We start from the raw sequence: 17,211 nt of genomic DNA, 5'->3' as shown, positions 1-17,211 counted from the left end.
TTTCTGATAAATTTTCACAGCTGCAATAAAAGCCATCACAAATTACATTTAATAACAACATGCCATAGAGAGAATTCAAAACGATGTTCACTGCTGTACTTAAAAGTGGATTCCGTACTGTTACACCACAAAGATTACAATGGCCCACTTTGCTTTTGTAAATAATAAATACAAACTGGCCCATTCTACAGTTTACTAGACAAAGGTGAAGTGAAAGTAGATCTAGGGAAGAGGTGTAGATCTAGTGTGATGTTTGGTCAGGATGTTGCACAATCACACAGAGGTCGTTGGGCCAGTGACTGCTGCTGATGATGAGAAAGTAGGGACTGGGGTCATTGGCCTTACCGAATTTGTTGACCGACTTCAAACATTGATGTCACTCCTCATATTAATCTGATTGGTATCTGACCCAGTTGCTATTCTCAGGCACACTATGCTGATAGTTTATTATCAGAAATATTTTATTTTTCTAACTAATCTACTAATAGCTAGAAACTCTTGTTTTACAAGATATTCTATTTTTCTAAACTCGATTACACCCTTATAGATGCTGGACGGTAGAAAACTTTGAGGAAACAATCTCACAAATAGAAAACTTTTGTGACGTTCCATACCAAATTTTTCATGATGTTAAAAGCTGTGAAACTAAATTTTTTTTCAAAAAGTTAAAGCGTTTTCACTTTGATTCTTCCTGAAATAATCAAATTATTTTTATTATCATCATATCTATGTTATATATGATTATTTATTTATTGCTTCAAAATAAAAAAATAAAGTAACGATCTGAATATGAAATATTTAGTATATGGTACAAATAAAAATACGTGTCTGTTTATCAGTTGATTATATTATTATATAATTTAAATATTTAATATTTAGCTAGTTGTTTTTATTTTTGTATTTTTATGCAATAAATATACAGAAGATCTTTGAAAACAAAGGAAAAAATGAAAAGGGTGTTGTGGTTGACAGTGGTTTAACTAATGGAGGGGGGTGAGTAGAGCATCCTTCAAAAACTCTAAAAATCTCTAATAATATGGTATAACATTGATCCAACTTGCCTGAAATGCAGGAGTTGAAAATTTTACTATAAATTAGGTGAAAATTATTATGGTGTGTTTTAATCAGTTTCATCATGTTTTGATATAACACCCCCCAGCATGTTTTGATCTGGCACATTAGAAGAGTTGTAAATCATTTACTTTAAAAGTGAGATTTTTGAGTTGATAGGTCTTTTAATGAAGGGAGTAAAGAAGAAAACATTGCAAGCAATGGTTGAAAGACAAATGCAAGTATTAAGTCTACTAAATTATCTGTTTAATATAAATATTAACTAGTTATATTAAAAAGAGTGTGGTTTGATTGTCACCTATGAAGTTTTACCCTATTCTGTTAATCTACAATCAACATTGGTGTGGTGGTAAAATCTAAATCCCTTGTAAGTACTATTATTGATTAAGTAATCATTAACAGCACATTCGGGCACTTGATAGAGCAATAGCACCAGTAAAGAGGCCAGATCAATCAATTTGTAATCCCTAATAGATAATTTTATAAAACTGATCACTGATGGTAATGTGGATTAATGTACTAACTGGGTGACTCTAAAATTCCTACCTTTGATAAAAATAATTAATTGAATTTACTGAATTAGAATTCAGTAAAATAAATATTTGTTCAACAAACTAACCAAAATTATCAATTCGGTTGTTGGTATTCCTGCAGGTTGGCAGGCAGATTGAGCAACCGCTAGCACAAGTTATAACTGGTCAGATAACAGGAATAGGACCAGTCTATCAACAACACTCATGGAGTTAGTTGCTCTAATCTGGCTGTGTGCCGGTGTATGTTTGGCTATTATGTTTCACAAGTTGTACAGTTCAGGTATGGTTTTACTGATAATTTCAAATCTAAATTTATATGGTGTTAAATATATATATATATATATATATTTTTTTTTTCTTGGATTAAATGCTTTAAAAAAATATTAAACACTTTAATAACAAAAATATATCTAAATTTAGGGTTTACCTAGAGTGTAACAGTTTTAACTAGAAATATATAGCCAACAAGTTTTTTATATTAAAGTAAGTAATTTTGTTAAAATAATTTTAGAACAAAATGTTTTTAATAGATATAAATAACTTTGCTTTCTTAATTTCATGAACAACAACACCTATGTGATAGTTAATTTAAAATAAATTATAGAATAACTTTTTGTGACGAAATAATTAATTAATTTTATTAAATTAAATTATTTTTTTTTAGTAAAAACTATAAATGTTATATTTGAATCCGAGATGGAATGAAACTGACATTTCCCTTTTTAGTTTTGTAAAATACACTAATCTAAAAAATGAAAATGGCGTAAAAGATTTGTATTAAACTACACTATTTATATATCCGATGTAATGAAAAATATAATTATCTGATTATTTATTCAGTTATATGTTGTTTAGGATTACATTTTCAGTTTTCAATCAAAGTGGTAAGGTTATGTATGAGGATATAAACAATTCTTGAAAAGTATAGCAATACTAACAAGTATTTATAAGTATATGTTAAAAATATTTATGTTACTTACATAATTTTTATTTTACATTATAACTAACATTTAGGTTTAATTTTATTTCCAAAAATAGTTGTCAGTGTTTTAGTACAAAATATGGAAAAACTAATTCAAGAAAATAATACAAAATGGAAATACAAATCAAGGGGGATTCCCTACTGAAACAAGCGATTTTCATTCAAACATATTTAATGATTATAATATGTATATATTTGGGTTCCTTTGGTCCTAGAATAATGATTGCCACTGTTATATTTTAAAAATATACATATATTTACCTCCTTTTTGGAATTTTTGAGTTGTTTTAATAGAAAAATATATGGGATTTTGAATGTCTTATAACTTTGTAACTAATGAACCAATATTATTGTTTATTATCTCATTTTTAAGAACATGACAAGTACTAAGTTTTTGTTCATGCCGAAGTTTATTTCTCAAATAGTTTTTAAATTTATGGCTTGACAAAAACATTTTAAAACATTTTTTTTTAAAAATATTATTTTTAATTATTTTTTATGAAAACTTCTATTTAACATATAATAATATCCATGCACAAAAAGGTTTTATAACATTATAAATAATTTGTAGTAAAAGTTTCACTGCTTTAGCTTTAATAGCTAAAAAGTTATAAGAACTTTTGTGTGAAAAATATAAAAATTTTAAATCTGTGGAATCAGCGTTTGAAGTTTACACTAGCTATTTAGTAGCTATAGATGAAAGTAACTTACCATACTGGTACTTGTAGTCGGTGAATGGTATATTTAAATTTTGAAGACATATGTAGGCCTAATAAACCACTAACAAGAAAGAAAAGGCTATATTGCTATATTATTACTAAAAAAAAGGATTGCTGGAGTCTGGTTCTGGCACTGGCTGACTAGACCAAAAGTAGATGTGCGTGCTCCTCTTCAAATATTTTTTCACAGTGATGAAAAGTTACATTATAGTAAATGTTATGTTTTTATGGTTTCTTATAAGCCATAGAATTGAAATAAATATAAAAGTTAATTTTAATTTTTTTTGTAAAAATTGGTCATTTTTTTCAGTAGGGAATCCCCTTAACTTTATTAGGTCTAAGTTTTTGTTTTTCAAATGTATCTAAAACAAAAATAATGAAACTAGCTAAAAGTTACAAGAAATTTTGGTGTGTGTCTATTAACTACAATAACCTGTTACCGTACCGTATGTAAAACGTTTTTAGAATGGACCTCTCCATAAAATAATTTAAGACAGTACATAATTGTTTAATGTGCCCTTATATAAGTGTACATAGTCCACAACTTAAACGTTTTATACAACTATTTATGAAGCCAAAACTTATGACAATATTTTAGGTGTTTAACATTATTGGTTGTAGAATTCAGTTGAAAGTGTATTATATTGTACACTTTGAATATCTCAGTTAGACACAAGTGCTAAATTAAAATAATGCTAGATTCAAGTGTAGTGCGATAAAACTGTGAGATATCGTGTACAAAGGTAATTGATGTTGTAAATGTGACACTGATAAGCTTTATAGTTGACCTCAATTACACTGTTTTGGTGGTTTTCACAGTTTACAAGATCAAACAAAAATTTTATTGCTTTAAATTGTTGTGTTTCTGTGTGGTATTTTCAATCTTCTATTTTTCAACTGAGTTACAATAACAAGGAAACACCTTATTCTAACATTTCAGGCAAAATGCTTTCAGGTAGCCATAGATTACTAAACAACACAAGTATCTTACCACACATATTTGTTTTCAAGGAAGTTATACCAATTAGCTAATTAAGTTCTACTTACAATATATAGCAAGCGTTTGGGGGCACTTAATTTATCATTCACGTTTTATTGAAATTTGTTACATTTTTATTATTGACCATTCTATTTTAAATTTATTTAAATCTAGAAGGCTTGAACAGGTTCATCAATCTGAGTTCGGTTTTAGATTTTGTATCACATGGACCAGCTCACTAGATTCAAGTTTTAAATTTTATAAATTTTACAATATTTTGGTTTCGTAAGCTGTTATTGAAAACATAGCTGAATACAAATCAAATTTGTATGAAGGTTAATTAAATATGAATCAGACTTTTCTGTTCAGGATGCCGTAGATGAAGTGAATGGCACGACGTTTTAATCTGTATTAGGTGTGGAAGAGAGGGGTCGGTGCAGCTTTTCAAATCAGAGGGGTTATTAGTAGCAATATGTCTGAGCAAGGGGTGCACACATCTGTTGATCCACGCATTACTATCAAATATTTGTCTCAGGGGTGTGTAAAATCTGCAGAAATTCTTTGTAACCTTTTGAAGACTTCCTTGCATAACTCTCTGAACTTCAATCTTGCGATTATCCGAAACGTTCGTTTTGGATTTTAAAAGCTCTGAAAAACTAGCCGTTTATGCTATGCTAACAACTTTGTTCCCAGTCTTTTCAATTCTGAGCATAGAATAAGCATCTAATAATGTAAAGCTATTTAGAGAACAAGAATAATCAATAACCATACGTATCCTATGGTTAAAATTTATAAAATTATAATATTAACAAACACAAAAAGAACACATTATTACACAGTAAGAGAGACGTTTAGAAAGGTTTAAAGAAACTTTAAACAAAACATGAAAAATGAATGACTTAATATGTAAAAAATCTTTCACCAAAACGTGTGTTTAAAATTCAGTTAATAAGAAATAATACAAGAGATACCAAGAGGCTTTAGAAGCCTTATGGTTGGATAGATTTTTACCAACAATTTCATGAACTTTCTACAAGGAAATTGCATGGTCAATTTCAGTGGTTGGACCAAAGGGGGTGGAACCCCAGAGCCAAAACGGTTGGATGTACTCTAACCAAAATTTATATGATCGTTTCATGTGATAAATTTTAACCAAGGATTGGTTTTCAGCATTCTTTGAGAGAAGAGGGCCGGCCGATTCATAGGATCGAAATTATTACTTATAGAATTATTCTAGACGTGTTTTAGTTGGATAGATTTCAATAAAAATTGGCATGAACTTTTTATGGAATAAACAGTAACAAATTATAGTGCGCAAGTGACTAAAACCAGGAGACATGAGTCCCAAAGCCAAAACCGTTTTAAAAACAATGATATGCGACACTCAAGTTATCCATGGATCTTAACCAAAATTTGTATGGACATTCTACAAGTAAATGGCACAGTCAAGTCAAATTGCTCAATGGCCATTGCTCAATGGCACTAAAGAAGTCCATTGAGCAATAGCAAAAGGCAGAGTAGCGCACGATTATCATATTGAACAGCTGTTGACTATAGACAAATCTAGTCAACAATGCCAATAACCCTATAGAATAAAAAGGTTGTGTAGAAAAAAAAATTTGGGCCTTAGGCTCCACCACATATCAATCAATAAACATTCATGTCAATTGGCAGAAACTTTTGACTTGACTGTGCCATTTACTTGTAGAATGTCCATACAAATTTCAGTTAAGATCCATGGATAACTTTAGTGTTGCATATCATTGTTTTTAAAACGGTTTTGGCTCTGGGACTCATGTCTCCTGGTTTTAGTCACTTGCGCACTATAATTTGTTACTGTTTATTCCATAAAAAGTTCATGACAATTTTTATTGAAATCTATCCAACTAAAACACGTCTAGAATAATTCTATAAGTAATAATTTTGATCCTATGAATCGGCCGGCCCTCTTCTCTCAAAGAATGCTGAAAACCAATCCTTAGTTAAAATTTATCACATGAAACGATCATATAAGTTTTGTTTTCGTATAAAATTTGGTTTGTATAAGTTATTATTAGATTTGAATGATTGTAGAAGAATGTAAGTACAGTTTTAAATAAAATCATAGACAATTAAAAAAAATTGCATTAATAACTGGCAATTATAGTGCATGGCTAATGATTACAAAGATGTTCAAATGGGAAAAGAAAATGTGGATCGATAAAGATATTATTTCAGTAGAGATCAATTATATATTTTTGCTACATGATTTTTATTGAAATGTACTGTAATAGTTTCAACTTCTTATTGTTTATAAAATTCAGTGTCATAAAGAAACTAGATCCATTCATTATTACGTAAATGATCAACAGGCTTGTTGTACTGCATAAAGTGGTTGGTGATCTACACAATACTGAAATGGAGGAGATTCTCAACAAATCACAGAGAGTTAGGTGTACCAATTTTCGCATCCAAGAAAGAAGAGCACTTGGAGAACCCCAGGATATGGAGCAGAGAAAAGGTGTGTCACGTTTAATATCATATTTTGTACATTTGTATATTTTAAACTATTAGCCTGGACATACGGAATCATTCCATTCATGACACTAAAGTTTCTATTTCAAATGTTCCAATGTGTAAATGAAGAAATATGTGTATTTATATTTATTGATTCATGAAGTTGGTTTATTAATTTGGTACTATATAGGCCTTTGTAAATATTTCTATTCAGTTTTACTAAACCAAGGAAAAATCATAATCTAAAAGTGTTGTGCTTGTTGACAAATGCATTTGTTACACACTTAATTTGGTTGCTATTTTAAAACCTTTTGTTTTTATGTACCAGTTTATTGCTTTTTCCATAAGGTCATAAATAAAAACTAACAAAAACGTTTCTGACTTCAAAATTAAAGAAGTTTATGCTTTGTATACTCTATGTATATACTCAGAAATGTATAATTTTTTAATTTGTAAAAACCTTGTAAGGTACCGTACTAAAATTGTGTATAGCTCAGTTTGTAGAGAATCTAATTCTAAAGGCATCAATGAAAAAAACATAAATTTTAAAAGTTGTATTCGTATGTTTGGTGGATGAACCGGCAGATTGAGTAAGATGTGATTTGTTATCGAATGCTGCGAGTCAGGAGAGTGTGTTCCTCTAAACACCCAAGTCCTCGGTGTCCGGTTTATTTTCTTCACAATCCATTTTATTATTCATCCAAGATTATGTTGTGCAGCCAAAAGCGGGCAGTGCCCAATCCTCGATCCAGACTAAACTCTGTTACAGCACCCTGCAAATAGCTACCCATAGTTACACTATGAGGTAATAGGATTGCATTTTGAAAACATTAATTATCAAGCAGTTAATGTCTGGTGCATTATTTTGTCTGCTCTTTGTAATGGAAAAAGAGACATTTTTGAATATTGGAGAGAATAACTTATTTGTGTGAATTTTGAATTTAGTTCATCTTTCTCTTAGTGCAGTGTCTGAAATCTGACACTGTCACAGACTTGAGTTAGGACTCTGGAGTCATGTTTATCTGAAATGATTAAAAAATTGGCAATGAAGAAGCTCAAAATAAACTGTGATCTAGATGAAGACAATTGTAGTTCTCATTGTTTCATCTGGTGCACAAGTCTGTAACAGACTCAGATTTCAGACGCTGCACTAAGAGGAAGGTGAACTGGAGCTAAACTCACATTCACATTGATTCAACCCTTCCCACCATTCCTATGTTATGTGTAGAAAACCCGGTTGCTCCATATGCTTAGAGATCGTGTAATTTAAGTATCTAACTAAAATGTAATACCTGGCACTTTGTTTATCATATCTTGGTCTTAAGTTATTTACCCTTCAAGTATTCAAGATGCCACTATTTGGAAAATAATGTTTGTAAAAAATTGTTTTACTACACTACATCCCACTACATCGAGGAAAATAGTGAAGATTTACGCTCTCGTTTTGTGACTTTCTTAAGGAGCCAAGGATTAGTTCGAATTCCCTCTACATATGCAACGAATTTACATAATACACTCTTAAGTGCTGAAAATACTGAAGTTCAGGGTACTTCAATTATTCCTGCTGTCTCTACTCTTAATACCAGAATGGAAGATTCCTCCCAAATTGAACTTGCTAGTTTTCGAGAAACCTTAGGTCTTTCTCCGAGCGCTAGTGCAGAAACGGTAAAAAGATTTTTAGTTAGTTTAATAAATATGTCTTCATCCGAAATCAATAATATTCAGCAAGAACCTTTACAACCGGCAAGACAAAGTCCATATACACTTTTAAATTCTAATACGGCCGTTACTTACTTGGCTCCCCGCGATCCTATATTTACCACTACGGTACCATTAGATAGCGGAGTTCAAAGTAACGAGTTGCGGGATACTGCCCCCATTAGCGCTAAAAACTCGGCCCATATATGCAATATTGCCAGAAAATGGAATCTGCATTATGAAGGAAATGGAGATCCAGTATCTTTCTTAGAGCGACTTAACGAGTTAATGGAATGTTACGATATATCCAAGGAAGAAATCTTAAGAGCTCTTCCCGAACTATTACGAGGAAAAGCCCTGTTGTGGTTTAGAAACCATAGAGAATTTTGGGATAGTTTTGAGGATTTTCAGACTTACCAGGTTACCGACGCAATCTTGAGGATGAAATCCGCCAGCGTACACAAGGAGAGGCTGAGCCGTTTCGTAGCTTTATTGTGGCCATAACCACACTAATTCGACGAAGAGGAGGATATAAACTAGAAGAAAAACTCGATTGTATTTATTGCAATATGAGACCAGAATATAAACTAATTATGAGAAGAGGGAATGTAAAGTCTATACAGGATATGATAAAAGAAGCCGAATATTACGAAAGCTACGAAAGAGAGCGTCTTCTTTACAAACCTCCACCTAACCCTGCACAAACACTGGTCCCAGAAACTGCGTACTATTCCAAAAATAAGCAGATAAGCATGGAAGGAATGAGACATCGCCAGTACAACCCCACTCCCAGGATATGGACAGATAATGGAAACTGGGGACACCAACAATTAAGGCAGTCGGTTAGACCCAATTTGGTTCAAACGGTGCAATATTCACAAGCAGCTACTTTACAAAACGATCAGAAACAGTACAGGCTCGACGAGGTAAAGTCATATTCAGGCCCAGGACCTACAGTGAACCCTCCTACCAGGAATATCCGAAGAGAGGCTGTTCCAATTTGCTGGAACTGCGAAAAAACTGGGCACAGATTCAGTGAGTGTACTAAACCTAAGAGGCTCCGCTGCTTTAACTGCAAAACAGAAGGTATCAAAACAACAGATTGCCGATGTCATGCGGGAAACGCCTTGTGGATCCCAGACCAAGGAGGTCAGCTGAGATCCCGATATCATTTTCCAACACGACCTCCAACGGGGAAAATCTCCTGTGCCGAAGAATTAACACACTACTCGGGTAGTTTCGGACTTGGGAAGCTACGTGATTGTTGACCATATATAACTGTTAACATTCTTGGAAAAAAATTTGAGGCTCTGATTGATACTGGTGCTATGGTTAGCATAGTAGGCGAAGATTTAGTAGATCATTTAAAATATAATTCTATAAAACCGCAAAATACAAATATACGTTTGCAAATGGCCAATGGCTTTAAAACCTATATTTAACAAACACTATATGTAAAACACTCGTATTTGGTTAACATGGAGGTTAACGAAGCCCATATTGAGGCAAAACCTTACTACGTGCTTAGTATTGGGGATGGATATAATAAAGGAGTTAAATTTAGTTTATATTATAAACACACCGTCTTCTAAACGTGAAACGCAAAATGGCGTCAATGGTATCAATATAAATTTAATCGCAAACTTGAGGGCAGATGAACATAAACGGTTAGATTTATTTCTACATAAGGAATCAGACAAGGATTTCTCGGCTATAATTACAAATCCAAGAGACTGTCGATTTCCCTCTGCTCAGCCTGAAACGTCCGAGCTCACAGTATGCTTCCCCGAATGTCGTCAAACTGTAGTGACAGCATGGGACCCGATGCTTGAAGCCATCAAAGAAGCCATCGATAATAATTATGAGGGAAATGAATCCTCGGTTACCTTTTCTTATCCACCTGCTAGTGAAATTAAAACCGCAGTATATACCTCAAATAGAACTGAGTTTCTTTCATGCCATGAAATGGATGAACTGAAGAAGGAAAGTGGTCCAACGCCAAATACATTGTATCGAGATGTTAAAATTCAAAAAGAAGCCTCCGCCGAGGATGACTTTGAGATGTTAAATGAATGCGATGTAACGTTGTCGAGAGCATCTTCTCCATGCCTTTCCATCATGGAAAATTCGGAATGGGTAGACAAAGAACTAGGAAAAGATTTCCAAGAAACGTCACCTAAGACAAACGTAAATTCCAGCACCAATTACATTACCACAATACAAGGCGCTCCACAACGAATGCAACCACCACAACCGGAGAAAACTGAAGCCCCAGAAGAAATAAACAAGCATGTCCTGGATTGCTCGTTGAAAGTCAGAAACGTACACGCTGTTTCAAATAAACCAAAAAGATATCGTCCAAAAAGGGTTCGCATATTCAATCCGTATGGCACTTTTATCAGAATAGATGTTCGAAAGCTGCCACCTGAATTGCGCTGAAAAATAACCATTAGTATATTTTAACCACCAAGAAGGAAATGTTTTTATTTTTTTTTATAACAGAAGAAACTATTTTGTTTTATTTCGTTCCAAGGCAACTGAACTTTCTGCAGTGAAGTGTGTCTTTTTATCAATTTTAAAACAGTTTATTTTTTCTAGTTTTTACAAAATTATTTTAAAGGTTAGGCATTTTAAGTTTCGTTTTCATGTTTTAATTTCAAATTTATTACTACATTTATGTAGATTTATCAACAAATGGTGTTCTTTTTATTGTTTTATATCATGTTTACTATAATTTAGTACACAATTTTTTGTGTTCAGAAGAAAAGAATGTTAGTTTGTTTATAAGTTTTAAGTAAATAATGGCTTTGTCTAATTTAGTTTCAAGATCTTATTATTATAGTTTTACATTTTAAAATAGAAAATTGTTGAATTTAACTAAGAAGATGTTTATTTTTGTTCGTTTTGTTCTCGTCCCGAAAGAAAGAGGGGGGTGTGAGGTACTAAAAAGTACAGTGTAATTTTTTTTATTATTTTGGGTCGTCCATTCAAGCTTTATTGTGGGATTAGTTTTCCCGTCAACAATGAATAACGGGATCCAGATAAAACAAGTTCGCCTCAGCTATCGTGCCACGATATGTTCGACGCCTGACGGGTTGCGGCATGAACGATAACTCGCGCATGCGCTCCAACGCAAACTCGTCAGACGGACCGGCCAGCAGAGGAGCGAGAGGTCAGTCGACATATGCCGATCACCACGATTAGACCTACGGTGCGCTGAGAACTTAACCCCACTTAACCGAATTGTTCGTGAGATACGGACATAACGAATACTTATTGCAATCGGTAATTTATTACTTTAATTATTATACTTATCATAATTAACCTTTCGTTCATATTCTGTATCGTTTTTATATGTTGTGCCACACAAAATTAACTTATAACGTATTATTCTTGGTATTCTTTTACTTTACTTACTATCTTTCTTAACCTATGTTCGTGCAATACGGACCTAACCCTTAAATTAGTTATTGGTATTATTGGTTCTTTACTTTACTTACTATCTTACTTAACCTATGTTCGTGCAATACGGACCTATCAAATAGATTATTGCTCTGGGTCTTTTATTACTTCTCTTACACTTTTCTTACTGAATCTTTGTTCATACGATACTGACCAAACATTATATATTATTCTTATTGTTGATATTACTTTTGTTCATACTATTTTACATAACATATAGGGTGTTTCGGTTGAGATAGCTTTGATTTAGACAGAGATTTAGGTAGTGACGCTTTTGTGTAAAATCCTTTTCGTTAATTGATGATAGTAAATATCTTACATATTGGCACCATTTTATTTCAAATCTCCATTTTTTTCAAGGTCAGTTGGGTAATGATGATTTACTAAATGCTTAAACTTTACCACCACCTTAGGTGATAGCAATATATCTGAACCCAACTGACACACATAATCCATAAGAATAAAATTTAGACCCCTGGATCGAATCCCTGCTTGATTGGGCTCATCTAGGGTATGCGATACGTGTCATTCTTAACAGTAAATGGTTGTCTTGAGCAAAGACACGTCACATTGTAATGTTTTCTTTGATTATGCCTTTCAATTATAGAACTATATACTAAATTTCAACTTGTTACAACATGCCATTCTCTAAATAAAAAGAGATAAATAAAAAATACAAAACTTGTTTGGGTAATTATTGAGTTTTCAAAAGTTCGAATGACATTTTGGTTTATATTTGGTCCAGGAATAATACCCAAAAAGGTTGGTAGAGAGTTCTGAGATACTCTTTACAGTATAATACTAATTTGATAATACTTTCGTCTTAAGTATTTGTAGTATACCTCTAATTGAACATTTTAATATTATCTAAAATCTGTTTTTATATGTATTTGTGAAGTAAAAGATTTTCTTATCATACTGAACTCTGTGAATATAATTAATTACAGAATAGGTTGAAATAAGAAGTGTTATTACATTGGAGACTGTTTCAGTTTTTCCTTCCCATTTTTACTCTTGGGATATATTTTTGGATTATCTGAAACATCATTATTTAATTTAATTATAAGATTACGGGTACAACACATACCTATAATGGTAAAATATAGTTTGTTTTATTTTTACACTAAACTCGAATATATATTTATTTCTTTTGGTTAGTTAAAAAGGTGCCTGGATATTTTCTGCCAATTTTGTTGACAGTTGTTTCCATTGAAAAGAGACAACTTATGCAGGAAATTGTATTGTCTTTATAGTAACAGTTGGCTACTTCCTTCTGTGTAGTTACATACATTATCAATGGTACGTCTTGTTATTAATATCTGAAATATGACATTCCAGAATGTCACTACTATTTTCGTACTAGGTTAATAATGACATACTGGGATGTTAAATATCCAAAATATGTACTTGTTTTTTTAAAGCTTTGATTCATGCCTTCAATATTTAAATATCATCGTAGCTGAGCTATATAGTAATTTCAAAACGTAAATGGTCTGTAGTGTCACTATAGTGTTTAAACTAACTTCATACAAATTTGAAAATCAGATGTTTTATTAGTTTTTTTAAAGATACTAGACAAATAAACATTCACATATCCAAATTGTTACATTTGTAATATTAGAAGGATTCAAGTTTTTCACTTCACTAACCAGTTATTGTAAAATAAAATAGTTAAAACTGCATTCATAGTTTGATAGCAAATCCCATCTTTACAAATTTTAAATGTATAATTCAATGATTTTGGAACGGTAAATGTTGAAATTTAATCATTTAAGGCCAACTAACTCACAACTGAATAAAACATTAAAATGATTTGTATTTATCTACATCCTAAGGATTGAGTTTTAAATGCACTTTTAAATATAATAATGTATTTATTTCATTGCCAATTGTGAAATAAAAAGTATAAAAGGCAATGAAAAATGAAAGTGAAATTTTACATTTATAATGAGTACATAAATGCCATAAGCTATTAAGATGAAATGTTGCTTATTAAATAAAATCTAATAACTTATAATGAGTGGAATATATCGTATTGTTAGTAATAGTAATAATATATTATCTTTAAATTAAGATTAAATACTGCACTATAAGTAAATGTTTTGTATAACACGTTATTTCATTTTACAATAAGCAAATTTTAGATGACATGCTTTATTTACTAGACATTCCGACGAGACAGCATGCTGGTGTTCGCCGGTAGCCCAAATGTTTGGTTGCTATTGGAACTCGCTAGGGGCCGCCACAATTCTGCTGCAGCTCGCTTGCGATTACAGTTTGGCCCCAGTGGTCCTGTTTATCAGACTTCAGGTAATCATGCTAGATGAGAGTGATAAACTACCAACTTTAGAAATCCAATTATTATGATTGGGATCAGACCAAATCTATGATAATTATGAGGGTTGTTTGGAAAGTGAGTTGCTGAGGCATCAGATCGCTGATCTGAGTAGTATCGTGTTCTACTACGATAATTGTGCATCTGGCAGTGTTCCAGTGAAAGTCGATATGCCATTCTAAGCACTCTTAACTAGTGTTTAAAAAGGTCACTGCTATTAACTCTCCCACCAACTTTGAAGTACATATCCTTATTAGATTTTTTTATGGTGAAGGAAATGCAACTGGTGAAAATCTTTTGTGAAGAACAAACTAATGTTCACAGTGAAAAATGAAGTGGTTAACCTCCCGTGGTTACCAAAAGACTTTATTACGAAGAATTAAAGTTTCACAATCCCGCATTTTAAAAGCACTTTCCACATATACCATGAAATCTAGTGTATAAAATTATGAATGAAAAATTGGATATTTAAAATTTTGTATCCAATGGGTACCCCTCTTGACTGATGAACTCAAAACAAAGAGAATTGGACCAGCACTAAAGTTTCTTATCTCTTAAAGAAGGTGACAAACTTTTTAACCACCAGTGACTACTGAAAGTGAAACATGAGTTTTCTTATGTGAATGTCGGACAAAAAAAATAATCAGTGGAGTGAGGTTGCACCCCTTTGCCGCAAAAGATCACTTTCAGTTTCATGCATGAATTATTCATGCGGCAGAATTTTATTCTGTAGTTTTATTCATTTACCTAGATACAATGAGTGCTTAAATCATATAAATGTTAACTATGTTGAAAAATAGTGTCAGTGGTTCTTTCAAATGTTCAAACTTCAAACGTTGTGTGTAATTTCGTATTTATTACAGCAGATTACCTTCTGAATGATACTCATATTACCTATGCAAAATAAATGCAGAACTATTTATATAAAAATTTTCATTTTTACAAAAATATAATGACAAGAATTTGATGAATATTGATGTTCGCAGAGCAAGATAGTCGGCCACGGGCTTGTGATGGCTGGACAACCAACTCTCTGGCTCTCCAGTGCCTGGAGCCCATGAGACGCTGGAGGATTGTCTTTACTGGCAGACTCCACAGCAGGTCTCTTCTTTGTTTACAATTTATTACTGACAATGGATGATTTGAAAGCGTAACAAAACTTCAAACATAGTATATGCTAGTTATAACAACTTTTGTGACATATATACAATACATTTTTGTAACCTAACAATGTAACATGTCCGAAGATCCTTTCAGTTCTCTTTTGTAATGAATATGCAGAAATAGATATGATCTAATTTTGTTGGCGTGTTTAATGATTCAGACTCAATAATACCAACCCAGAAACTCTTCTTTAGTGTGAACTTTACACTTTTTCACCTATTAAAGGTTAATCTGAAAAATTTACACTTTTCATTCCCAGAACAACACTTTCTTTTGATTTTTTCATAATCTGTAAAGTTTTATGTATTAAATCAATCGTGTCTGAGTTGCTTCCATGGTTTTTGTGAAAAGTCAAGTAACATGCTACAAAACACAAGCACTGACCAAAACAATGAAAATTCTATCGCATTTTATCAAGTAATAACAGTAGTCATCACAACCACTTATCAATATTATCAATTTTAGGAAAATGAACTTCATTTACACCAACAATGGCACAAGAACCAGTCAATTATCTAAACAACATTAATATATCACTCTAATTTACCCAGAAAAATATTGATGCAAATACATTGACTTGTTATAAAATGACGCATATTTATAAATATATGTGTAAATTAAGATTATGATTGACAACATGAAGTAATAGTAGAACAATCTACTGCTAAATCTATAATAAGTTAGAAAACTATGTTAATTAAAAGTCTTAATAATTATTATGTAAACTTAATCTACATTCATTCAAACTCATCATGCTACATCTTAATATTACACATTCAACTTTCTGTGATACTTGTTTTATAATTTTTTCAAGATGTATTATGTGTTTATAAAATTGCAATAATTTATTATGAAATCGAATAGCTGAATAAATTGAACTCTTTTCAAAGAGAGCTAGTCTGCAATGTGAGTTTATCATACAAAAAGTCTTCCGTCTGGTATTATGAGTCCAGTGAGATGTTGTGTGATGTAAGATGAGTATATACGAGTATATATACATATATACGAGTATATACATATATACATACTCGTATATATGTATATATAAAGAGTATGCATTTCTTTCCAACTATTGAAATATATCAAGGTCGCACATACAAGGGTCACTCTATAAGTTTTGAGATGTATGAAAAGTTTTTGTGCTAGGCTTATCAAACCTTAGACATGTTCGAAGTAATTTCTCTGGCGTCAATAAACTTATGAAGTTGGATTTTCTACTTGTTGAGAGCATCCAACCACGCACTTGTTGGAGTGGATTTAAAATATTTAAAAATCTCACAAACAGTTTTAGATTCTGAGCAAAATAATTGCTAAGAAATGCCAATGAAAAATAACCAGAAGCCTGACAAAGCAAGATCAGATGAATGAAACGGGTTGATCCATCGATTTGATGCAATTTTTGGCCAAAAACTCAAAAAGTTTTTGCACCAGGTGGGAAGAGGCATGGTTGTGGTGCAAAATTAAACCCGTAATGTTCAACTCATAAAGAACTTCCGGTTGTTCAGAAAGAATCACTGATAATTGTTCAGTGTACAAACTTGATCTGAGAGTCTAGATTCAAGATTTTTATTTTTCATTAAACATTTAAAAATCAATGCAATAGACACTGTCAATGTTATAAATTGATATAAAAAAATACTTGTTAAAATTTTACCACTATTAGTAAACTAACTAATTTAAATAACGTAAAATCTAGGTACTTATTGATTATGCTAAGTTATTTGAATATTTACACAAACAATATATAAAAATGTATTAAAATCTATGTATAA

At 31.9% G+C, this 17,211-nt stretch overlaps 1 protein-coding gene across 1 annotated transcript in view; it reads left to right on the top strand.

Annotated features, from left to right (window-relative positions):
* The first annotated feature begins 1,806 nt into the window (after positions 1 to 1,806).
* The window catches only part of LOC124355171, a 36,705-nt gene continuing 21,300 nt past the window's right edge, over positions 1,807 to 17,211 (top strand). Inside the window, exons 1-4 of the mRNA XM_046806172.1 lie at positions 1,807 to 1,884; positions 6,636 to 6,784; positions 14,106 to 14,250; positions 15,262 to 15,376. Of these exons, the coding sequence (XP_046662128.1) occupies positions 1,809 to 1,884; positions 6,636 to 6,784; positions 14,106 to 14,250; positions 15,262 to 15,376 (485 nt within the window). The 5' untranslated portion in view covers positions 1,807 to 1,808. The remainder of the gene's footprint in view (positions 1,885 to 6,635; positions 6,785 to 14,105; positions 14,251 to 15,261; positions 15,377 to 17,211) is intronic.

The sequence above is a fragment of the Homalodisca vitripennis genome, chromosome 2 (genome assembly GCF_021130785.1).
Source record: "Homalodisca vitripennis isolate AUS2020 chromosome 2, UT_GWSS_2.1, whole genome shotgun sequence".
NCBI lineage: Eukaryota > Metazoa > Arthropoda > Insecta > Hemiptera > Cicadellidae > Homalodisca > Homalodisca vitripennis.
The sequence above is the reverse complement of the archived record's forward strand: the minus strand, read 5'-3'. Positions and strand labels throughout refer to the sequence as shown.